The sequence below is a fragment of the Geotrypetes seraphini genome, chromosome 1 (assembly GCF_902459505.1).
Source record: "Geotrypetes seraphini chromosome 1, aGeoSer1.1, whole genome shotgun sequence".
Classification (NCBI taxonomy): Eukaryota; Metazoa; Chordata; class Amphibia; order Gymnophiona; family Dermophiidae; genus Geotrypetes; species Geotrypetes seraphini.
In genome coordinates, this window is record NC_047084.1 from 67238313 (window position 1) to 67263759 (window position 25447).

The 25447-nt window shown below is 40.6% G+C and overlaps 1 protein-coding gene across 5 annotated transcripts in view; it reads left to right on the plus strand.

The window, feature by feature from the left end:
• CPLANE1 (ciliogenesis and planar polarity effector 1) overlaps positions 1 to 25447 on the plus strand; it is a 372488-nt gene that overhangs the window by 216999 nt on the left and 130042 nt on the right. For all 5 annotated transcript variants that reach the window (XM_033932742.1, XM_033932734.1, XM_033932750.1 and 2 more), the window contains 8 exons: positions 1115 to 1197; positions 10361 to 10429; positions 12959 to 13166; positions 14858 to 15166; positions 15514 to 16254; positions 16711 to 16904; positions 17907 to 18039; positions 21798 to 21855. In XM_033932742.1, the coding sequence (XP_033788633.1) occupies positions 1115 to 1197; positions 10361 to 10429; positions 12959 to 13166; positions 14858 to 15166; positions 15514 to 16254; positions 16711 to 16904; positions 17907 to 18039; positions 21798 to 21855 (1795 nt within the window). The remainder of the gene's footprint in view (positions 1 to 1114; positions 1198 to 10360; positions 10430 to 12958; positions 13167 to 14857; positions 15167 to 15513; positions 16255 to 16710; positions 16905 to 17906; positions 18040 to 21797; positions 21856 to 25447) is intronic.

Here is a 25447-nt window from a genome sequence, read left to right on the forward strand (position 1 = left end):
CATGGCTAGAAACAACTTTCTACGACCTTGAGTGACCCTTCAGAGTAAATCCAAATTTTTTGTCCCAATAATAGGCTTTGTGAAAATTGAAAAAAAGCTTTCATTATTGTATTCAGGTCTTGCTCAAACACCAGGGAGATTATCAATGTTCCGTGGTATTCAATTTCTTCCTGGGAGCTCTCTAATATACCAGTTATATCATGTAAATCAAATGGTTGCAGGTTATCAGGTTGATTACTAGGCGGTTTTTCTAAGTTCCTGGGTAAGTAGTAAATTTTATTTACTGGTGGCAAAAGTTCAGAAGAGAATTTCAAATGCTCCCTCAAGTATCTTTTGAACATATCAATCAATTGGTGTGGAAAAGGCTATTTTAGGAAAATTCTCCACCTGTTCTCTTTATGTTCAACCGTACATAGAACAAATCACAAATCTATGAGGCATCTCTCCTTGTTTGAAGCTTCCATACAAGCTAGCAGGTTAACTATTCCTTTATCTGACATCACCACATTGTAATATTGATGAGTGATATTACAGGGCATTGGAAATGCCTATTTTTCTCTTTAGGAAAGGTTTGCAACTGTATGATCCAGTACCAGCTTTGTGCTTGAAGAGAGAAAACAACCTAATAGCCTAATAATTTACATATCTATGTCCTCCACAGTGGTGGGGGCAGAGACACCATATGTTCTTCAGTTCTTAGCAAAAAATAATTTTGGGATTTCTAATTTATTTGTATGTATTTATTTTATAGTATTTATATACCACTTATAGCCTAAGTGGTTTACATTCAAGTACTCAAACATTTTTCCCTATCTGTCCCAGTGACCTCACACTCTTATCTAATGTACCTGGGATAATGAGGAAGTGACTTACCCAGTGTCACAAGGAGCAGTGTGGGGTTTGAACCTACAACCTTAGGGTGCTGAGTCTGTAGCTCTAACCACTGTGCCTCTCCACAGGAAGTGCTTGGAAAAATCATAATGTCAAGACAAAAGCAATAGTAGTTTGTTTTTTTTAAATACTTATTAGTGATTTTGGCACAGGACAGAAACAAATAATTGAAGATGCTGACATTGAGATGAAAATAAGGGTAAAATTATTATTTATGTTGCAGGACATCCAAAATGTAGTTGTAGAACACCTGCATGAAGCATCAGTAGATGAAAGTTTAGAGGAGAAAAATGATGCACAAGAGAAGTGAGTAAAAAGATTTTGCTGTTTTGTAATTTGTGCCTGTTAGAATTGATCTTTTTGTTTATTGTATTTATTAACTATATTTCCCCAGTCTCAGATGTTTCTCCAACCATTAAACATCATCTGGTCGATATTCAAAATGATTGAAACAGCCAGAAACAGCTGGTTAAATTGCTTGTTTGGAGCTAAGGGTTCATTTTCAGTAGCACTTAGCTGGTTATCATTGCTGGTTAAGTTCTGAATATGAACCTGATTTAATGGAATACCATTAAGATGAGTTATTTTACTACAAGTTGTGCTATTTGAGCACATGGTCTCATTTTATGCAATAAGACACTATACTAAAATAGCATGACTTGTGGTAAAATAACCATCTTTAATGGTAACCCACATCAATAACTTCCCTGTAGAGGTTTCTACCATGGGCCAGTGAAGTAAATGCTCCAACGTTCATAAGAATTCTATGAGCGTCAGAGCATTTATCTCACTGGCCAGCGGTAGAAACCTCTACTGTTGCTTTGTAAGAGCCAGTGTAAATTTTTACAAATAATGAAAACCAAAATTCCATATTGTCCAATCTTTGAAAGGTGTAAAATACAAATTGACTCGTTGCAAATCATTCAGTTATCAAACTTCAAAATCTGGAATTCACTTCCTGTAGAGATTCATATTACTCCTATGTATGCTCTGTTTCGCAAAAATCTGAAAATCGCTTTTTCAAAAAGTCTTTGGGCTTCTTTTACTAAGTCGCATTAGGGCATTAACGCGCGGAATAGCGCATGCTAAATTGCTGCACGCGCTAGACGCTAACGCCAGCATTGAGCTGGTGTTAGTTCTAGCCGCATAGTGTGGGTTTAGCATGCTCTAAAATGCGTGTGCTAAAAACGCTAACGCAGCTTAGTAAAAGGACCCCTTTGTTAGAGGTTCAGTTTGACCTTGACTCTGGGGAGTGTGTGGCGCAGTGGTTAAAGCTACAGCCTCAGCACCCTGGGGTTGTGGGTTCAAACCCACGCTGCTCCTTGTGACCCTGGGCAAGTCACTTAATTCCCCCATTGCCCCAGGTACATTAGGTAGATTGTGAGCCCACCGGGACAGACAGGGAAAAATGATTGAGTACCTGAATAAATTCATGTAAACCGTTCTGAACTCCCCTGGGAGAACGGTATAGAAAAATTGAATAAATAAAAAAATATATTTCTAACCTACTATTTTAAACGTCTACATTAGGAATTTAGACTGTGTTTGATTTTGCACTACATATTTACCTTTGTGTAGCGATGATGCAAATTGTAACCCGCCTCAAACTCCACTTGGTGAGGATTTTGCAAGAGAGAGAGAAAAAGATTCGTAGATATACTGTATGAAATATATATAAAAACTAAAAATATGAATTATTGTTTAATACTATAAACATGACATATATTTCAAGGACCTTTGGTCTTACACAGTATATCTGTTCTTATGAGCAAAATGTAAACATGCTCTGCATTCACAAAATTTCAACCTCTTTGCAAGTTACCATATGGAAAATTTTATGGTTCCTCATATCATCTGAGTAATAGCTGTTATTTATTTATTTATTATCCACTTAATAAGCTAAGCGGCTTACAGTTAAACTACATATATAAAATATCCAAGATTGTGGGAAACATATTTTTCTGAAAAAAAAAATGAACATTTTGTAATTCCTGTGATTATTTCAATTTTAGAAAATGGAAGGAAAAAGGCAGTTAAGATTAAGCCCTTAGGCCCAGATTTTTAAAATGGCACTACTGTTGTCATCTGCCTAAGAAACGGCCACCAATTGCATATCAGTCATACAACTGCACTGTTTATAGAATCATGGCTTCATGAAAGGTGGGCGCTGTAAATGTAGGCCAAGGTTTTCAAGGCCTACAATTCCAGTGCCTACCATTCATTGCGGGTACGGTAGCGCTTTATGATTCCTAATGCCACTTCCAGTGTTAGCCATGCTTACATTGGCATTAAGCATTGTAAATTTACTCTCTAGCTGCAATGTAGGTGCCATTTTTTTGGTGCTGGTAGGTGCATACATTAAAAAACCCAATTTTAATCATTATTAAACGGCATTTTCCACTTAAGTTAGATGCTGGTAGGGCACCTACTGGCAAGTGACATAAGGCGCTGTTTATAGAATATAGGCCTTAGTTCCCCACTTATATATTACAGGCACAAAAACCCTCCAAAATATCATAAGTATGCAAAATATTTAAGTGCATTTAAAAAAAATAATTTTCTCTGTCAACAGTCTCTCTGATGGTGGCCAGTAGTGCTGCCTGATTCAGGAAAAAAAATTTAGATTTGATTCAGCCTACTGAATCGATTTTTCAATTCGATTTTCCTGCCAATTGGGTGGGTTTTTTTCAAACATCCACCTGGTGGGTTTATTTTATAGCCTCTTCACCCCCCTTTGCCCTCTCCTACCCACACTGGCACTGTGGTATAAACAAAATAAACAAACGAGAAAGACTTTTCCTCTCTCTGTTAAATCCTAGTTCACGTTCGCAATCTAACACCAGCTCTGGCAGGATACATATTTCAAATCTGACATATTGTAATCACAAAACAAAAAATAAAATTATTTTTTCTATCTTTGTTGTCTGGTCATTATTCATATCATGTTGGTCCCAGGCTCTGGTTGTCTTCTGATCAGGGTCTGCTTCTTTCTTCTTTCTCCGTGCTAACCATCCATCTTCCATCTCTGTCCTCCCCTTCTGTTTCCTTTCCCTCCCCCGGAGGTCTAGCATCTTTCCTTTTTTTCATCTCCATCTCCCCGCAGCTTTAGCGATGGATCCCACCATCCCCAGATCCACCATCTCTCTTTTTCTCAACTGCCCTTCATCCAGTATCTCTCCCTCCTTTCCCACTACCCCAGGGTCCACCAGCTCTCCCTTTCTCTTCCCAACTACCCTCTGTCGCAATCTACGGGCTCCTGATCACTGCAGCGAGCTGGGTTCACCGCGACCGTAACTGCTCCCAGCGCGTTCCCTTCAACCAGGGAATCCTTCAGGCTATCTAGGCAACCGCCTAGGGCAGTGATGGCTAACCTTTTTGAGCCCGAGTGCCCAAACTGCCGCACAAAACCAAAGAATTTCCTCAAAGTGCCAGCACGTCAATTAAACCTTAATAACAAGATTTTAGTATCTAAAAACTCTTTATAAAGTTGCCTGAACTATGTAACATCATTTTTAAAGGTTGGAATCTTTGTATTGTCAGAGAATCAATTTGATTCACAATCCTTTGGTTTTCATTTCAATTTATTGGCAATTTATAATGTTTTAATGATTTCATTCATGGGCCGAATACACACATACTTTTCTCTGTCGCCGCACTCTTTGACCAAAAGATTTGTAAGCCTGCAACCACGTCAAGGTAGACTCTTTCAGCAGCTCCCCTCCCTCCCCCTTACCTTTGTGGCCATGTCAAAATGATCTACCAACAATAAAATTTTAAAAACACAAAGCACGCTGTACACAGAGAAAATGTTAATTATCATTTATATTCCGCGGGTTTTCAAAGAGGTCAAGGCAGATGACTTTATGCAATGTCACCTCAGTAACAACTATACAAAAATAGACAAATATTCCCCCTCCCTTTTTACTAAACCGCGATAGCGGTTTTTAGCGCAGGAACCTGCGCTGAATGCCCCACTCTGCTCTTGAAGCTCATAGGCTCCCTGCGCTAAAAAACGCTATTGCGGTTTAGTAAAAGGGGGCCATAGTGCAAAATATAGACAGCATATATAAATTCTCAAAACGGACACATTTTGATCACTAAATTGAAAATAAAATCATTTTCCTACTTTTGGTAATTTCATCAGTCTCTGGTTGCACTTTATTCTTCTGACTGTGCATCCAATATTTCTTCCCTTTTTTCAGCCTCCTGTATGCTTTCTCTCCTCCAGACCTCATTCCCTCCCCAAACTTTTTCTTTGTTTCACCCTGCCCCCTTCTTTCTTTTTCTCTCTCTCCATACCCCCTTTCATTCTGTATGTCTGTGTTTCTCTCTCTCTCCGTGCCCCATTTTTCTTTGTTTCACCCAGCCCTCTTTCTTTTTTTTTTTTTTGGCTCCCTGTCTCCCCCTTTCTTTCTTTCTCCTAGCCCTCCCCTATGCCACCACCATTGGGAAAATGCTGCCACTGCCACTGGGGAATAGGCTGCCACTGCCGCTATCGGGAACAGGCCGGCGCCGAGTTCGCCCTGCTTCTCTTCCCCACGGGGCCGACCAACTCTCGCCACTCGACGTCAATTCTAACATCGGAGAGGACGTTCTGGGCCAGCCAGGCAGCGATTGGCTGGCCCAGAACGTCCTCTTTGACATCAGAATTGACGCGGGTGGCGAGAGTTGGTCAGCCCCACAGGGAAAAGCAGGGAGAACTTGGCACCGGCCTGTTCCCAATGGCGGCGGTGGCACTCAAGTGGCTAAAGAGATGCAGTTTGCCAGCCTAGGGAGAACACTGGAGGGTGGCCATCTGTGCACCCCCTTGGGGCGTAAAACCAGGGCAGACCGCCCCCACCCCCACCTTGGTATGCCACTGTCTGTACCTCACTCCCTCCCTATGACCAAAATTTCTCCTTTCTTCTATTCCCCGTGTACACAACTATCTCTTTCCCTCCCTTCCTCTCTCCCAAGTCCTTGCCTTCTGTGTCCAAAAACACATTCCCTCTCCCACCTCAGCATCTCTTTCCCTCCCTTTCTCTCTCAAAAGTCCATACCTTCTGTGTCCAAAAACACATTCCCTCCCCCACCTCAGCATCTATTTCCCTCCCTACCTCTCTCCCAAGTCCATGCCTTGTGTCCAAAAACCCATTCCCTCGCCCACCTCAGCATCTCTTTCCCTCCCTTCCTGTCTCCCAAGTTCATGCCTTGTGTCCAAAAACCCATTCCCTCCCCCACCTCAGCATCTCTTTCCCTCCTTTCCTCTCTCCCAAGTTCATGCTTTCTGTGTCCAAAAACCCATTCCATCCCCCACCTCAGCATCTCTTTCCCTCCCTTCCTCTCTCCCAAGTTCATGCCTTCTGTGTCCAAAAACCCATTCCCTCCCCCACCTCAGCATCTCATTCCCTCCCTTCCTCTCTCCCAAGTCCATGCCTTCTGTGTGCAAAAACCCATTCCCTCCCCCACCTCAGCATCTCTTTCCCTCCTTTCCTCTTTCCCAAGTTCATGCTTTCTGTGTCCAAAAACCCATTCCATCCCCCACCTCAGCATCTCTTTCCCTCCCTTCCTTTCTCCCAAGTTCATGCCTTGTGTCCAAAAACCCATTCCCTCCCCCACCTCAGCATCTATTTCCCTCCCTTCCTCTCTCCCAAGTCCATGCCTTCTGTGTCCAAAAACCCATTCCCTCCCCCACCTCAGCATCTCTTTCCCTCCCTTCCTCTCTCCCAAGTCCATGCCTTCTGTGTGCAAAAACCCATTCCCTCCCCTACCTCAGCATCTCTTTCCCTCCTTTCCTCTCTCCCAAGTTCATGCTTTCTGTGTCCAAAAACCCATTCCCTCCCCCACCTCAGCATCTCTTTCCCTCCCTTCCTTTCTCCCAAGTTCATGCCTTGTGTCCAAAAAGCACTCCCTCCCCCTTTTGTGTTCCCCGTTTGTCTCCCAGCCCATCTTAGCAACTTTCTCAGCAAAATGTAGCTCGAGCCGCGTAGGCTTGTCTTCTATTTCCTGCCTGTCCCGCCGCGCACACATAGCCGATCGGAAATCTTCCCCGACTTCAGCGCTGACGTCGGGGAAGATTTCCGATCGGCTGTGTGAGCGGCAGGGCAGTCGGAGTAGAAGACGAGCCTCGCGGCTCGAGTTATATTTAACCCCGCGGGTCCCCCATCGTCCCCGTTCAGCTCTCTCTCCTGTGCACCCCCTGGTAGTACTGCCCTGATGGCGGCCCTGTGCGTGCCAGCTGCAAAGCCTTCGCGTGCCACAGTTGGCACGCGTGCCATAGGTTCGCCATCGCTGGCCTAGGGTGAAAACAATAGGTCCAATGTTCACAGTGAAGATAGGCAAGGAAATCACACACACACACCCAACAGGTTCAAAAATAAAGATGTACTTTTATTTATGACCCTGGATCAGAAAGTTCTGGTATTTACAAGGAGGTTGTAATATGCTACAGTACATTCTTTTAAAACTCAAAGTATACATAACAGGGCCACTCTGGCCACCTTGGCTTTACCAGCACTAGAATGAGTGTGTTATCAAAACAAGAAAAAAATAAAGAAACCACAAAAATCAGAATTATGGCTGGAATTCAGTCCCCAAAGCATAGTTCTCTTCACCAGCCTTCAAAGACAGTGGTAAGTTTTAGCAATGTTCTTTTCAATGGTGAAGCAGTGAAGAACAAAACACAAAGTTCATGACAAAAAGACTTTCCAAAATCATACAGTATACTAACCACCCTGACATTCTGGTGCAGGCTGGCTGCAGCTAGGGAATTATGCAAACAGAGCTCCTCTGTAGCTGATGCTCCCTGCAGAGCCTTATCCAGTGGCATACCAAGGAGGGGACGGGGTGGCAGTCCGCCCTGGGTGGACGGCTTGGGGAGGTGCATAGCCGGCCAGGTCCGGGTCTTCCTGCCTTTCCTTTCCCCCGGCCGCGCTGCTACGATCGATCCTACCTCCCCCGCCGACAAGAAGTCCTGTGTACATAAGGCCCCAGTGCCCCTTTCCCGTGTCCTTAGTGCCCCCAGTGCCTCCTTCTCATGTCCTTAGTGCCCCCGTCCTGTGTCCATAGTGCCCCCGTCCTGTGTCCATAGTGCCCCCCAGTGCCTTCTTCCCGTGTCCATAGTGCTCCCAGTGCCTCCATCCCGTGTCCATGGTGCCCCCAGTGCCTCCAGTCCCGTGTCCATGGTGCCCCCAGTGCCTTCTTCCCGTGTCCATGGTGCCCCCCAGTGCCTCCGTCCCGTGTCCTTAGTGCCCCCAGTGCCTCCGTCCCATGTCCATAGTGCCCCCATTTCCACGAGGCGGGCCTGTCGGCTGGACAGCAGCAAGACCCGTCCAGCCGACCAACATTTAAAGGTTAGTTGGGGGGTGTCATTAGCTTGGGGTCCGGAGGGGGTCCGGCTTTCCGGCAGGAGGAGTTGGGCATCCTCCTGCCGGCGATTATGAGTTTGGGGGGAGGGGGGTCCGGCAGGAGGAGTTGGGCTTCCTCCTGCCGGCGATTACGAGTTTGGGGGGGAGGGGGGGTCCGGGGTTCCGGCAGGAGGAGTTGGGCATCCTCCTGCCAGTGATGGGACAGGCGGCCACGGCCGCTATACTTATTGCAGCAGGGAGATCTCTTGCCGCGATAGGTATAGCGGCCGCGTCTACTTACAATGTAGACCAGCATTTTGCTGGCCTACATTTTAAGCATCTCTTCCTCTACTAGGGAGACGCGTAGGGCCGCCTAGGTTCGCCTAAGGCCCTTAGGCGAGCTTAGGCGTCTTGCGGGCCTCCCTAGGCTCCCAGAGGCGCCTTCAATATAGGCAGCCTGCCTGGGGAGCATTTTTTTTAAAAAACGTGCATCTCGATTGGTTGATTAGACAGCTGTAGGACGCCTATAGCTGCCTAAAATCGGGACGGCACTTTTCAGAATCAGAGCCAATATGCTCAAAGGAAATTAAGACTATTAAAGTTGATTTACAAGATTTAAAAAATTCAACTCTGAATTCTTCCCAAGAAGTAAAAACCTCTAAACAAATTACAGAAACACTTGTGAGAGATAACATTAATTTAAGGAGAAAATTGGAGTCTCTAGAAAATTTCTCTCGGAATAACAATCTTAGATTGATCAATTTTCCTAGAGTTGCAGCAGTAACCCCTAGAGATATGTTGAAACGTTATACGATGGAGGTATTGGAAATCTCTGAGGAATTGCTACTGCCAATTACCAAAGTGTATTACTTATCAATAAAAAGGGAAAAAAAGTTAAAGGAAGAAGAAGATCAACGAGAACTTAATATATCTACAATGTTGGAACTTTCAGATAGCAAACTTGCAAAGTCGGCAACACTTCTTTTTACAGTAGCTTTGACACCAGACAAGAATTGGCTATTAAGACTTTTCTTTAAGAATAAATTTAAAGACTTTCTAGGGTATAAAATACAAATGTTTCCAGATCTGTCACGAGATACACAAAAACGTCGATGTGAATTTTTGTTGTTAAAGCCGGGAGTTATTGCTCTTGGGACGACCTATTTTCTTTGCCATCCATGTAAATGTGTGATAGTGTATCAATTGCAAAAATATGTTTTTTTTAATCCTAGTCAACTGACAATCTTCTTATCAGCTGCTTGCCTGAAAAAAGGAGTGGATACTTGAAGCACTCATAAATTTTGATTTCCTGCCTCAGCCAATAACCGTATCTTTACTTTTATTTCTTTGTTACTATCTCGCTCATTATTACAACTTGGTTCTAATTGAGGACTTGAGTTAAAGTTAAGCTATATTAAGATATCTTGAATTAGAAGGTTAGGAGGATATAACTAATATTGTATTTTGATTGCAGCTTAACTTTATCTTTCTGTACAAGTGATAACTTGATTGTAATTGAAAATTTATAAATAAATAAAATAAAAAAAGAACTCTTGGAAGATTTCAAAGCTATACAGTAATATGATAGATGATGGCAGATAAAGACCAAAATGGCCATCCAGTTTAATGTTAGACATATAACTGCCACACTGTGGCAGTTGTCCCTATCTTGCCTTCTTAAGAAGTAGAAAAGTAATTTTGCTGCTATTTCATTTGTATACCAAAGTTTAATGTTTAATAAGACGATATGCAGTACCGCCTTTTGCAATGAGCAGGCCAAAGCAGTTTACAATCAAAACAAACATATGATTAAAAGATAGAAGGAACTCCATTAGAGAAAAGGATAGTCACAAGCAGCAAGTCTTTTGTTTAAAGCTCTGACTTGTTGCTAAGGAGAAGAAATGTAAACAGTCAAGTCTTGAACATTTAGCTGGAGTATCCTTTGTTGGATATAATCATAGCACCTAGTAAGGCTTTCCAAACTTTAATAAATTATATGTGTTACAACTACTCTTGTTTATTTTTTTCTTTTTGAGAAATAAAAATGCTACTTGCAAAAGTTCTTGACGTACTTAAGAACTTATTACATAATTACAATTTCTGTATAGTCTGTATAATAAGCCTTTCTTAACCTGTTTCTGCAGTTCTCCAGGTAGTGCCAGCAGTGGCAAGCCTCTTTCACTCTGCATAGAAATGACTGCAGCAGCTTGTGGGTAAGAGATTGTGATACGTTAGATTAATAATTCTTAGTTAATTTTATGTATAATTGGAGGTACAAACATTCAGATTAAACTTTTTTGTTTAAACAGAAATTGACTTTGACTGGTATGTGAGTAGTATTTAAAAGTTTTCTGATGGATTATTTTTGCCAGTATCTCCTAAGTAAATACTGTAGTTTAACACTTCCCCTCCTTTTACTAAACTGAGATAGCGTTTTTTTAGCGCAGGGAGCCGTGCTGAATACTCTGCACAGCTCCCAATGCTCATAGAGTTCCTATGAGTGTCAGGAGCAACATGCAGCATTCAGTTCGGCTTCCTGCGCTAAAAACCACTATGGCGGTTTAGTAAAAGGGGGGGGGGGTTAAGTTTCAAGTTTTATTAAAATTTTGATTCAATTGCAGTATCATAATGTAATGTAATTTATTTCTTATATACCGCTACATCCGTTAGGTTCTAAGCGGTTTGAAGAAAATATACATTAAGATTATAAATGAGAAGTAAGAAGGTACTTAAAAAATTCCCTTACTGTCCCGAAGGCTCGCAATCTAACTAAAGTACCTGGAAATTAATAAAGAAGAGAAAATAAAGATGGTTGAAAAAAGAATTCTATGTGAACTTATAGGATGGAAATTAAACTGACAGTGAAGAACTGTATGAAAAATACATATGGAATTCAGTTAGAGAGGGTAGGTTACAATCTATTTATGGTATTTGTTTAATTGGAAGGTGTTAAGGTGGGTAATTTGGGGGAAGGTTATCTGAAGGTAGGTGAATCTTCTGGAGGTAAAAGAGGAGGGGTTAAGATATTTGGATGAATTTTTTGAAAAGCAGGGTTTTGATTTCTTTTCTGAATGTTTTGAAGTTGTCTGATATTGTCATAAGATTGGAGATGGAATGGTTGATTTTTGCTGCTTGTGTTGCCAGAAGGTTGTCAAACATTTTCTTGCGTTGTGTGCCTTTGAGTGGGGGGAAGGCGAAAGGGTTCGAGGTTCTTCTGTGTCTTGAGGTGGAGATTTGGTTTAAGCGGTTGTTTAGATAGGAGGGAGAAGAGCCGTGTAATGCTTTGAATATCAGGCAGTGGAATTTGAATTGGATTCGTGCTTGTATGGGTAGCCAGTGGGAGTCTAAGAAGGCAGTTGTTATGTGATCATATTTTTTGATAAGTTTCAAAGCGATTTACAATTAAAAGCAGGGGTCCAGATTTAAAATACAATGAAGACAAAGACATTACAAACTTGCACATAAGGGATGCGGGAAGAACTACAATGAGTATAGGAAAGAGAACATAAAAGCTTGCACAAGTTTTGTATTTGGAGTCGAATGACAGCGGCTACCTCGGGAGATCCTTGATAAAGCGTAAATACGCGAAACATGTTGGGTCTGACTCCCAGGTTGGCGGACGCAGAGATAAGTACACAGTATTATAAATAAGTAAATAAAAAGAGAATGGCACATAGCACTTTAAACACACATTGAAATTTATTTAAAATTATTTATGCTTCAAATATTTACGAATGCGGAATAGCCAATGATGAAGGTTACCACGTAATTCTCCCCGCAGGCGCAAACGGTAAAGCGGTGGAGTGGTGGGACTGAGGCTTCCACATACAGTTATTGAAGAATTTTTGAATATCTAGTCCTTTTTTGGTGGTAAATCTATACCAAGAGAGCAGCAATATATGCTAAAGTGATACCAGCTTGATGGTAAGCAGCCCCAAGCTGCTTTTCTTATAGCAGATGGAGCTCACTGCCTCTGCCTTCTGCTTCCACTGGTGGACCCTCCAGGTCTGCAGCTCCCCCCTACCACCACCACCATGGTTCAGTATCTGCCCCCTTCTCAGTTCCCTCCTCCCTTCCCAATATATCTTAAAGGTTGTCTTCTGTCAGTCCCTTGCAGCAATGCACAGATGCTGCCTGTGGCCTGTTCTGGAGCTTTCCCTCTGACGTGTCCCATCTATGTGGCAACAGGAAGTGGTGTCAGAGGGGTGGGACAGGCTAGAGTGAAAGTTTCAGAGCAGGCCGCAAGCACTGTCTGTGCATCACTGCCACTACAGGGGACCAATGAAATACCATCTTTAAGATGGATCTTGGGGGGTGCTTGAGAGGGGGGATGTTGAATCACAGGTGGGGGAAGATGGCACATTGTGCCAAGGGCTGGGATTTGGAGTTGAAGAGAGGAAAAGATGTTGGGAGGAGAAAGGAGATGCTGCAGAGTGATTAATTTTATTAGCTGCGATTAATTTTTAAAATTGCTACCAGTAAATATTTCATTAATCACTACATAACTGTGATTAATGTGCATCCCTAGTTTATATCTTATCTGTAATGTTATTTATTTTGTTACCTATTAATTCTCTAGCTTCAGTTTTATTACTGTAAACATATTTAGAATGAGGGTTTAGAAAGCAAATCTGTTAACTTGGTGTTAAAAAACCTGTGGCCTTATATGACAGAATCTTATGTTTTTCCATTATATTATAGCTTTGCTTTAAATTATATATATATATATATGCTTGTTACAGTCTATTAAACAATGTAGATTCTGCTTTGACAAAATTAAATGGCGATCATCCTTCTGTGGCTCAACAGTCAAACCCAGGGAATATTTCTTCAAATTTTACTGTTCATGTTAAACAAGAGATCCAGGAAAGTGAGATGACAACACAGCCATTGAACATGTCAGAAGCTGTCAGGCAAATGTTCCAAGATGAAATGTTTAGGCTGCTTCAGGTAAGTAGATTTCAGATTAGCATTCAGAATATGCACTCTGATTCTACAGTGTAAAACAATTGTATGCTTAGGGCTCCATGTCTCCTATGATGTTGCAGGATGGACTGTAAAATTCAGTCTTTCCTTTAAAAATTGGCTGGTTTATTGAAACAATTACACTGGCTTCCAGTATACTATTGTATCCAATTCAAAATTCTTATTTTGGCTTCTGAGACATTACATTCAGGTATCCCAGATTATTTGGCAATACGAATTATTCCTTATTCACCTCTCTTAACACTTTGTTCATTAACAGATAATAGACTTGTTATTCCTCATCCCTCAAAAACGAAATGAGAAACAACAAGACATTCAGCATTTTTTGCTATTGCACCGGCACTATGGAATTTATTACTCTCAATCTACATTTACCAAGTTTTGGGTACTGCTAAACATTTACCGTGTTTCCCCAAAAATAAGACAGTGTCTTATATTCATTTGGAGCCCAAAAAAGGCACTAGGTCTTATTTTCGGGTAGGGCTTATTTTTTTTTTGCACGTACATGATCATCTCTCCCTTCCTCTCCTTCACCCCAATATTTCCTCTTTGCTTTCCCCCACATGTGCAACATCTTTCCTCCCCTCGTGCCTTTCTATCCCTCCATCCCCCTTTGCAGCAGAACCCTTGACTAGCTTCTATCTTTCGCTCCCTCCCTCTCATCCCCCCTGTGCAGAAGAACCCTTGCCCAGCTTCCATCCTTCTCTCCCTCCCTTCCCTCATGCAGTAGAACCCTTGAGCACCCGCCGCTGCACCCACTGTGCAGCTGAACTGCCGATGACCCTCCATCCTTCCCTCCCAACCAATCCCCGCCGACTGCAACCATAAATACCTTGCTGCAGAGCAGCGTCAGGCCAGCAGCACTCCAGAGATAGATGCAGGAGACAAGGAACGCCTCTCACAGCCCCGCCACAATATATATGTTTCCTATTAAAGCAAATTGTGTCATCAACTCTGTAACAATTTGTTCATTTTTTGTGATTTAATGATACAATTTTGTTAGTGGCATTCTGGAAGCTAGGCGCTAACATTTATGTGGATTTTATGCATGAAAGCTTAAACTACTAGCATATAAGCACATAAATGCTAGGATACTGCCTAAGCGCTATTCTGTACCAACATGCATAACTTGCATAGCATATAAGCGTAAGGGGGATGTATAAGCTAAGCATGTACTGTACCATACAGCAGTGGTTCTCAAACTTGTTCCGGGAGACCCCAACCAATCGGGTTTTCAGGATATCTGTAAGGAATATGCATGATATTTGCATATAATGGAAGTGACAGGTATGCAAATCTGCATATTCACTAGGGATATCCTCAAAACCTGACTGGCTGGGGGTCCCCCAGGACAGGTTTGAGAACTACTGCCTTACAGAATACAGTACTTAATGCTGTTGAATGTGCATATATACACTTCCAATTACATCAGTTCTATAGCTGGCATAAGTGACTACACCTAGCTTTTAGGGGCATAAATACCCAGTTATGCTAATATTCTGTAAAGGAATGTAGGTGTCTTTAAGTTCCTCTGTAGAATGGACTTCTAACCTGCACACTCTGGGTGCCTAGACTTAGAATTACCCCTCTAATGCTTTTAATATCATAGTGTGAAAAATATTTCAAACATGATAATTTCTTGATGTCTGTTCTAGCTGCAGCAAATCAACTTCATGAGCTTAATGCAAGTAGTAGGATCATCATTTGCAAGTCTTCCAAATATGCAGCAAATCTTGCAACAACATCAGTCTGCTCATCAGGAACAAAGCCAAACTGCAAACCCATTGAGGAGTAATCATACTGCTCAGTCCCTGCCAGCTTATTCGAAGGAGGTCCTGCCTTGTTCTTCTTTAAAATCTAAACAGCAGCCATCTGTGAATAAAACAGATAACAGGAGAGCCAATTATGAGACCAGTTCCGATAGACAGCAAGCCAATGATCAACACAACCAAGAAAATATAGAGGTACATAAATAAAATTTTTCGAACTATGTATGTGATTTTAATTTTTTCTGTATGCTTGAGGGTTTGCTCTTTTACCTTCCTCAGGTCTAAAATATAAGGGTATAGATGTTGTGTATGAGTCGCATTTCATAAACCGCCTCTCTAAGTAAGCACTGCTTTGCATTTTAGCTTTAACATTACTGATAGTAATATTCTAAATCTTTCACAATCTTAAGTGAATCTTTCTTTATTTACTGAGGGTTTTTTTTTTTAATGAATTCCATAATAATCTTCTTCTGATAGTTAAGTTATTTGAATCATAAGGCCATGCTGTTGTAACCCTATGTATTGCTCATGTTTTCTTCCAGGTTGCTCCTGATTTGAGTCATCCTTTATATCCACCTGAGTTACAAGCCACTGATCCTCTAGTATCTCAGAATTTGTTTTCCACAGATTCCACTAAAAGTTTTCATCTATTAATGCCTGTCACAAGAATTCAGAATCCTACATTGATTCCTGCCTCCAAACGTATGGCTGCTGCAGATGGTTTTCCACTGCTTAAACTTCAGCCTGGTCATCAGTTAAAACCACTCACCATAAGTCCAGTAAAGGTTACTCAAGCTTTTACTTGGCCTCCTCCCAGACCAAGAGAGGCTTGGGGGCCATCTAACAGTGAAAAGAAAGTTTTCTTGTCCTTTGCACCAGCAAACAAGACCAATCCACCAACCCATCTAAACCTGAATCAATATGACACCAATGTCATCCAGCAAACGGAGGAGAAAAAGAAAACATGGGCAGATATTATGAACAAGGGACCTCCTAAGCATCTTAATCTGGATCAGTATGATGATCTGCCAACCCCTGTTACTGGACAACAGAATTCTGAAGCTGTCAGTGCTGGCAAATCTATTGATTTTCATGGTATTCCTGCTCATGAACCTTACCAGAATAATTCAACTGGATTGCCTTTATTACATCTGCAGATTGATCGCTTACGTTTGTTTACACCAATTGTAAGACCTCATGTTGCTCCTCCCTTATTACCTATTCAACCTGTACAGCAGACAAACCTACCATTGCTCCAGGCTATTATGTCTCCAGAGAAAAAGGTGATTATCTTCAGTAATTTACAAATTTGCCTACCTAATAAGCATATATATCTATTCCAAATTGAAAATAAATGGTAACTGTCATATAATACTTTTGTTTGTTGTTTAAATGATTAACTGCGTGAGCATTGGAAACCCTATTCCCCACAAAATTTTTATAGGGGTAGTTGTGTAAGTCTCCAGCAGAAAAAAAGACAAAAAAGCTGATAAGTATCAGTTTTTGAAGTGCTGATTTTCATAGTATTTGAGTACCAGTGGAAAATTTACATTGTAGGATCATTTCAGTTTTGTGGAACAGTTAAGGGTTTCTTTGGATGTGCCATGGTAAAGGAATTAGAGTAAGGGGGGAGCACATATAGGTACTGGGTTTGGGGAAAATATAGGGGCTTTGAATGAGTTGTGAAATGCATTTTTCTTATCACAATTTGTTAAATTTGCAATCGTTTCTAATTGTAGATGATGAGTAAACTTCCAGGTTCACCATGTCAGCCACCAAAACTCATCCCTTTACAGAATCTGATTGCATTTCAGCAGAAGTGCCAAAATAAATCTCAAGCAACCTTGGGACAAAGTCTCTCTGGACAGATTCATTTGTTAAAAGCTAATATTGAGCCTTTTGAAATAAGAACAGAAAAGGATAATAAAAAAAGGTAAAGAAAATAATTATACTGAATGTGATTAGATTGAACCTGACAGAATGAACTGCATTCCATGGTCCTGAAGTTGCTCCAGCAGGCCACAGAACCACACAGATGAGAGAGCCTGTTTTTCTAGCCATTGACCGGCATATGTATTCTGAAAAAGTTTAGGGGTAAGAAAATAAGGATTCCATGACAGGAAGAGCAATTAAAATAAGTCAATTACAAATAAATGCAGTAGAATTATTTGGAGCTATAGTCCCAACGTGTGACATATTTTGATAGGTTCCAAAATTTTGATGACTATAGTTACTAAGATTGTCATTAAATCGTAACATAAGGTAAAACAAAATGTAGACATTTTGACCATTTATGGAATTTGGGTTTATACAGAGATTGCCGTCAGCTTCTTGGATTTATAGGTTTTTCTTTGGTAGCTTCAAGTTATTTGATATTTTTAAATTTTGGATTTAATGTCCACCTTTTTGGTAGATGTTAAATGGAAGAAAGGCAATCTTTTTTAAAAGAAACTTATGCATCCTCTCTCCAGGTAATAAGAAATGTGTCCAAAAAAGTCCAATAGAAGAGGAGATTGAGCGTTAGAAAAAAATTGAGCAAGGAGTCTTTGTTTTGGGAGGGCATATGAATGGAGAATACAAGATATTGATAAAGTAGTAGACTGATATGGTGACGTAACTGCTATTCTAAAGATATATAGTATGGAATACATTGGATTATTATCATCCATGTTATATACAGCAGGGTATTACAGGTTCTTGGAGTATAAAATAGTAGTTTGATTGCAGAGTTGTACCTGATGCCATTTGTTTCATTGTGTATCAAACTGATATTCTTGTCATGTACTTTAACACCACTAAGAATGTACCCACACTGAAACCAGTGTGTGTACAAAATATTAAAATCATAAAATCTAATTTTAAGATGATTTGAACATAGAAAAAATAGATTATGGTCATTCCTAATGAATTGCTGTTTATCTAATATTTTTCACAGGCAAAAAAGACGGGCAGAGAAACAGAAATTTCAAGAGAGTACACCAGGGAACACTGAGAAGACAAGTGTGACATTCCGACCCAAAGACTCCATTATTAATCTAAATAGTCTTGAGAAAGTTGTTCAAACCAAGGTACATTATGAGCTAGTGTTCTCTAATATCACCTGCTTCATTTCTACATAAAAATATGTGGCACAGATCATGGCTTCTGCTTTACCATGCTCTCAGAAGTTATTTATTTTTTATATTTGACCTGTATTTTTGTTCCTATCCTTATATTTTTCCAGTTCAGTCAGAATCTACTTCTATTAGACTGTGGCACCATGAGCCTTTATTTGCAGTTGTGCAGGTTATTGCCTCTCTCCTAACTTACCTAGCCATCACAGTAGCAGTCATCAGCCAGAGGCCACAAGCCATGACTGCCCCCAGAACTCAGATAGCATGATCCCTAAGTCGAGCCACAAGATGTTGCCATTCAGCAGTGGATGAAATTTCCCTTTACCTCTATAGGAGCCCCAGCTGGGCTGGGGAGTAGAAGCAGGGATTAATTTTCTACATAGCAGTGTATAGCCCTTACTACTGAGCCACAGGCTAGTCAAGATGCAGTATTTCTTTCTCAAAACTCTCTTTTGATTTGATATTTTCTTGAAAATATTTGGCAACATATATTCCAGTGCAATAGGTGTGTCATTCTCGACAAGCGGGTTATCTCCCCATGGCCCGTGAGTCATATGAAGATGAATCCACTCTGGATTTTTTTCTGTGTCCCTCCTACTTAACTGGGAGCTGTATTGCCACCAGCAGTTTTCCCTTCTGTATGCGAGCCAAAAGGAGTGTTTCTGTTCTGCTTTCTCTTTTTCTTATTTTATTCGGTGTTTTCTACCTTTATTCAGTGTTTTCAGTGTTTGGAGTTTTCACTTTGGTTTCATCTCTGCCTGCGTAGAGAAGAAGCAGACTCTGGTTTGCAGCTGACAGGCCAATCCTCACAGCATAGCCTCACAAGGCACATCTTCCCTGTCTGCTACTGTTCAGGACTTGGGAGCCCTCTTTCCATTAGACACGGATGATGATGATCATTTTGCAGATCCCTTACTTTCTGGGGATTCTCCTCCCATGGCAGTGGACCCAGGAACATATACAGGCTCTTTAGATCATGCTTTAGCTTTAGAACCAGGGGACGATCCCACGGTTTTGTGTTTATTTAAGTCTTCTGCCTTGCTGGATTTTATTTCAGAGCCTCTGCATGAGTTGGATTTAGTCATTCAGCCGGCTCCTTTTATTTCCTCCTCCCTTATGTGTGGAGTGAGAGCTCGGCCCTCAGCATTTCCCTGGCATTCTGATATTAGCATCTTGATCTCAGAACAGTGGGACTCTCCGGAAGGAGCTCTCAAGGTAGTGAGAGCCAAGTCCCGATTGTATCCTATGGCACAGGAATGTCTGCAGCTTTTCAGTCAGCCTAAAGTGTATTCCTTGGTTGCCCAGGTCACTAAGCACACCTCCCGAGCGAAGGCAGCATGGATATGCAGGGCCACCAAGTAGATGTAGTTCTCAGGAGACTTTTTGAGGCAGTGGCTTTGGGAGTCAGAGTTGCCTTTATCACATGGGTTTGTACTGCGCACTTTGGAGAGTGAGGGTGATGAACCTCCTCCTCAACTTCTTTTTTTCTAGTGCAGATTATGTAGCTGATGTCCTGTATGATGTTATTTGTGTCCTGGGTAAATCGTCAGCTTATTTAATTCCTGCTCGCAGAATGCTCTGGATCATTGGGCTGGTGATTCCACCTCTAAAGCTACTCTTGCTAGACTCCTGTTTAAGGGTCAACTTTTATTTGGTAAAAGCCTTGATCTCATGAATTATGTGGTGAACTGTCGCCCAAGTCCCTGCCTGATAGTAACCCAGAACTTCTAGAGGCTCAGGGTGCTCTAATTTTTGTGGCTTCAGGCAATCGCATTATAATGATGGCTGTGGTCTAAGGTTTGAGCAGGAAGGGATAATTGCCTTGATAAAGCCTTTTTAGGCGAAACATGTTGGCCTGATATCCCGTTATTGCGACCACTAAGCTAAGTACTGATTAACTTAAAATTTAAAGTATTAATTAAAAGTTGAAAGCATAAATATTAAGTATAAAAGGAGTGCGATAAGGAGTGGACACATAAAGCCATGGACTATGAAAGCAATTGAGTCCATGGTGGTGTTGCTGAGGACTATTAGTTAACGGCTTTGGGAAACATTAAAGACACTTTAATAGTTGAACAGTTGTTGAACAGTTGTTTTAAGATATCTGGATTATAGTTTTCTCAAAGAATTTTGGTTTATAGAGAAGGAAGTGTTTTAGTACATTTCAAGTGCAAAGTGATGCATGTGGGAAAGAGGAGCCCAAACTATAGCTATATGATGCTGGGTTCTTTGTTAGGAGTCACTGCCTAGAAAAAGGATCTAGGTGTCATTGTTGAGGATACGTTGAAACCCTTGGCTCAATGTGTTGTGGCTGCTAAGAAAGCAAATAGAATGTTAGGAATTATCAGGAAAGGAATGAAAAACAAAGATGAAAATGTTATAATGCCCTTGTATTGCTCTATGGTACTGCCAAACCTTGAATACTATGTGCAGTTCTGGTCACCATATCTCAAAAAAAGATATATTGGAATTAGAAAAGGTACTGAGAAGGGTGACAAAAATGGTAAAAGGGATGGGACAACTTCCCTATGAGGAAAGGCTAAAGCAGCTAGAGCTCTTTAGCTTGGAGAAGAGATGGCTCGGGGTGATATGATAGAGGTCTATAAAATACTAAGTGGAGTGGAAAGAGTAGATGTGAATCACTTGTTCACTCTTTCCAAAAATTCTAGGACTAGGGGACATGCGATGAAGTTACTAAGTAGTAAATGTAAAACAAACAAGAGAAAATATTTCTTCACACAATGTGTAATTAAACTCTGGAATTTGTTGCCAGAGAATGTGGTGAAATCAGTTAGCTTAGCGGGATTTGTAAAAAGTTTGGATAATTTCCTAAAAGAGAAGTCCATAGGCCTTTATTGAGATGGCTTGGGGAAATCCACTGCTTATTCCTAGGATGATCAGCATAGAATCTGTTTTGCTACTTGGGATCTAGCTAAGTACTTGGAACCTGGGTTGGTTGTTGAAAACAATACTGGGCTTGATGGACCCAGTATGGCAATTTTTATGTTCTTATATCTTTTCCAGTAGATAGGTACATCATTCTAGACTCTCGCCCTGTCCTTCCTGCGCCTGCCTACTGTCCCATTCTGTTTATGCTTCTCCAAGTTATATTTTGGATGCCAGTCAGCCTTTTGGACCCTGAAGAATACTGTATAATATGTTTTAGCATCTACAGGGGTATTTCCTGTGTTCCTTTGATGCTTCTGTTGGCTGTTAATTGTTCATGGAGTGTTCAAGTTTTCTTGTGTTTGAGCAGAACAGTTTTGTTTGAGGAAAGTTCCCATTTTTGTCCTTACTTTGCATAATTCCGATGGAGCTCTTGTTTGCTTGGGTGCTAACTGCAGGTGTAAGTAAAGCTCCCAGTGAAGTAGGAGAGACAGAAAAATTCTGGGGTGGATTTCTTCTGCATATGGCTCACAGCCATGGGGTGTTAACCCACTTGTCTAGAGAATGACACACCTATCTACTGGAAAAGATATTATCAAGGTAAGGACATAATCTCTCTTTTTTTTTTTTTGATGTCCCATGATATCTGGACTAAATCTGTTTTATACCTTAATTTCAGACAGCCTTAAAATAATAGTGAGTTTTAAATAAAATGGATTACTGTATAACCAAATTAATGGGATATGCTAGGAAAAATATTGGAATTTGTGATGTTCACTCTTCTGATTGTTCAGTAATAATTGCATCAAATGTATTTTCTGAATTAGCCTCATAAGCCTGGATCACCCAGTTCGGAACCTGCAGATGAATTTGTCATTCCTCTTGGTAAGTATGAATACATTTTTCTCATTACTGATAGTTTTCAGTAGTCTCAAGTTCAATATTTTCAACAGTGCTCCCAAAAAACTTGGGTTCTGAAAATGTAGGCCTTTAAAACACAGGCCTATATTACCAGCACCTAAGATTCTTAGGTGCTGGTAGCTGAGATTCTGTTAATGGTGCCTAAGTGTGATTGGCATGTGACTGGTGCCATTTTTTTTAGGCGCCATCTGATTAAGGTGCCATTTACAGAGTCCAGACCTTTGTATATAAAGTGTATTTTCCACGTAAAGGGTCCTTAAAAAATTGTACAGCCAAATGTGCACATATAAGTATGAGCACTGACAAAATGACACGTAGACATTCCTGAGGTGGTAGTTTGGGCAGAATAGAAGCAAAGTTGTGATGTACGCATATATTTTATAAAATATGAGAATACGTCCTTAGAGTATGTACACCGCATTACCGCAAAGATATGCTGAGACTTGAATCAGTCCAGCGAATGGCCACCCGGATGGTCTCGGGACTCAAGGATCTCCCGTATGAGGAACGGCTGAAAAGATTGCAGCTATACTCACTCGAGAAACGCAGAGAGAGGGGAGACATGATCGAGACGTTCAAATATCTCACGGGCCATATCGAGGTGGAAGAGGATATCTTCTTTTTCAAAGGCCCCATGGCAACAAGAGGGCATCCGTGGAAAATCAGGGGCAAGAAACTACACGGTCACACCAGGAAATACTTCTTCACCGAAAGCGTGGTTGATCGCTGGAATAATCTTTCACTACAGGTAATTGAGGCCAGCAGCGTGTCTGATTTTAAGACAAAATGGGATCGTCACGTGGGATCTCTTCACAGAGAAAGGTAGGGGAGGGTTATTGGGGTGGGCAGACTTGATGGGCCATGGCCCTTATCTGCCGTCTGTTTCTATGTTTCTATGTTCTATGTTACAGGAGGTATAAATATGTGCAAGAGCATTTGTGTGTTACTAGATGTAGTTATAGGAATCAGTTTTATAGGGACATGTAACTTTGATAAAATAGCACTTTACACTCAAAAACCCAAAAAGAAAGAATGTAAAACGATAACTCTTAAAGATTCTTTCAACGTGAACTAGCTGAGCAGATATACCACAAACTGTAGAAAAACTACAATTAGAAGCCCTCTAAAAGGACAATGTGAAAATAAAAAATATAATAAAGAAAATTTAATATATATATTTTTTTAATTGAAATTTTTTAACGTATCCAAACAAGTATACAGGATATGGGAATTTACACACAAAAAAATATAGAAATAATATTTCTTAATACAACTTAAATCAGTCATAGAAAATCAGAAATCCCATCAAGCCCACATCATTGAGGAGAAAGAATTGCATTACATAACAATATAAAATTTGGTAATCAATAAGGGATAACCATACCCTTAATTTTATAGAGGCATTTAACTATTTAAACTCCTATTTTCATTGAAATTATCATAACCAAGAAAGGAAAATTCTACCCCAACTTACAAAAAGGAGGTTACTAAGAATGTTCGAGAAAAATACTGTAATTGAATAGGACCAAAAAATACGTAATCTTTATCATGAAAAGTTACCAAACACTTACACGGAAATTTCAGAAAAATGTGGCACCGGATTCTACTACCTTAGCTTTTCGTCTAAGTTGGGTTACTCTTGCCAGAAAATATAATATTTTTATGAATAGAGAGTCCTCAGTTTTCAACTCTCCAAAGGACATTGCCCTGCACATAAGAGTTGTTTTAGTTCTCATTAACCCATACAGGTTATTTTTCTGTGAAACATTCCAGGACTGCTCTGGTGCACAAATAGAGAAAAATCAAACAAATGTCCAAATGAGCAAAAAAATTAAATATATCTCACAGGCTAGTTCATGTAATTATATCTATCATGTGTGTCTGTAAGTTTCTTCTAGGAGCTGCATCTATAATAAGCACGCATGATATCCAGTTCAAAATCATTGAAACAGTTCAAAGGCTTTTACTTATCTTTGGCATATCTTTTTCAAACTGCCATCAAAGTGGCGTGCCAAGTTCAATAGCTCAACACAGCTCTGTTTCGAAGGTCTCTCTTTCTTCCTCAGGAGCGTGAACACTGCTTGCTGCTGACATAAATCTCTGACTGAAAAGGATACCTCCCCCCCCCAAAAAAAAAGGCGCAATGGCAACTTCTCCAGATAGTGAGCCACCAAGGGTTCTTGCATCCTCCTTATGGCCACACATGATTTATGTTCCAACTATATTAGCAGGACAGGATCATGCTGGTGGTCATAGAAGGTGTGGCATGTGCCCTCTAATGCTGTGTATGAAAGAATTTGTACATCCTGGATCCAAATGTGTCTTTAAATTAAGAGGTATGACAACCTGTACAACTGAAGATGTGATCTATTTGATCATCTGCCCATGCCAGTTATTATATGTGGGGCATATATCCTGAAAACAGAAGACCTGCCTGTTGGAACATAAATCCATGTGTGGCCACAAGGAGGATGGAAGAACCCTTGGTGGATCACTGTCTGGAGAAGGCTCATGATTTCTTTGATTTACGCCATGTAGTCCTTGAACTTTATCCACAATTGACGGCACCTTTAGCATCAAAAAGAACAACAATGGATTTTCCAGCTGGATTCTGTGTCTCCCTGAGGTTTAAATGCCAGAATTGAATGGGTATAGCCAAAATATACACTTACTTAAGGCTATGAAGCCACCTTGTATATAATTTTAGAATTTTTTAGAGGTTTTTTAACCCGACCCTCAGTGGCACCACTCAGGACTCAAACTTCTCATTGTCCTGAGCTTTATGTGTCTGCTCGTCATCGGGTCATTTATTATTTATTTTTTCATAGAGCTTTCTGCTATTTATATTTCTATTTATTCTTTTCTTATAAAGATATTCACTTATAAAGATAAATACTTAGCTTAAAATATGGCTAAGTCTTCTTGATCAGAGATGTCAGCACTAGTAAGGGATGTCAAAGCCGACATGTTTCGCCTCGCTTGCTTTCTCAAGGCTCAATCCCTACAAATCACCAACAAAACCATAAATTAAAACCTATTTCAATATAACAAAGTGTAACCCAGTCTATTTTTTAACCGTGTTTCAGTAATATACTTTAGGAAAATAGCTCTTACTTGACCTAAAGGCTTCCCAATTGCTACTCACCCTTAGCCATCTACCTCCGTTGTAACAGTCAATACTTTACAGCAGGGCCGACAGCGTTCTTTAGTTTAAATATCATCGGAGCTCCAATCAGCCCGAAGACACGTGATGACGTGTCATCTGACGTATCGGGGCTCACACTACTGTAACTTATTCCTTATTTATCATTTTCCTTTTTTTTAACTCCTCCCACTACTCTGTTCTTCTTACTAGATCAAACTAAATCAGATTAGAGACAACCATTCAAGCTCTGTGTTCAACCCATAAGGGGTAACTGTGTTTAATATGTAAATCCAACGTTGTTCTTTATAGTTGAGTCTTTCTTCCACATTAACCACCCCCTCCCCCTCTTTTTCCTTATAGCTGGCTAGAATCATGTTGATGATTTATGCAGTGTTCAACTATCGGAGCTTG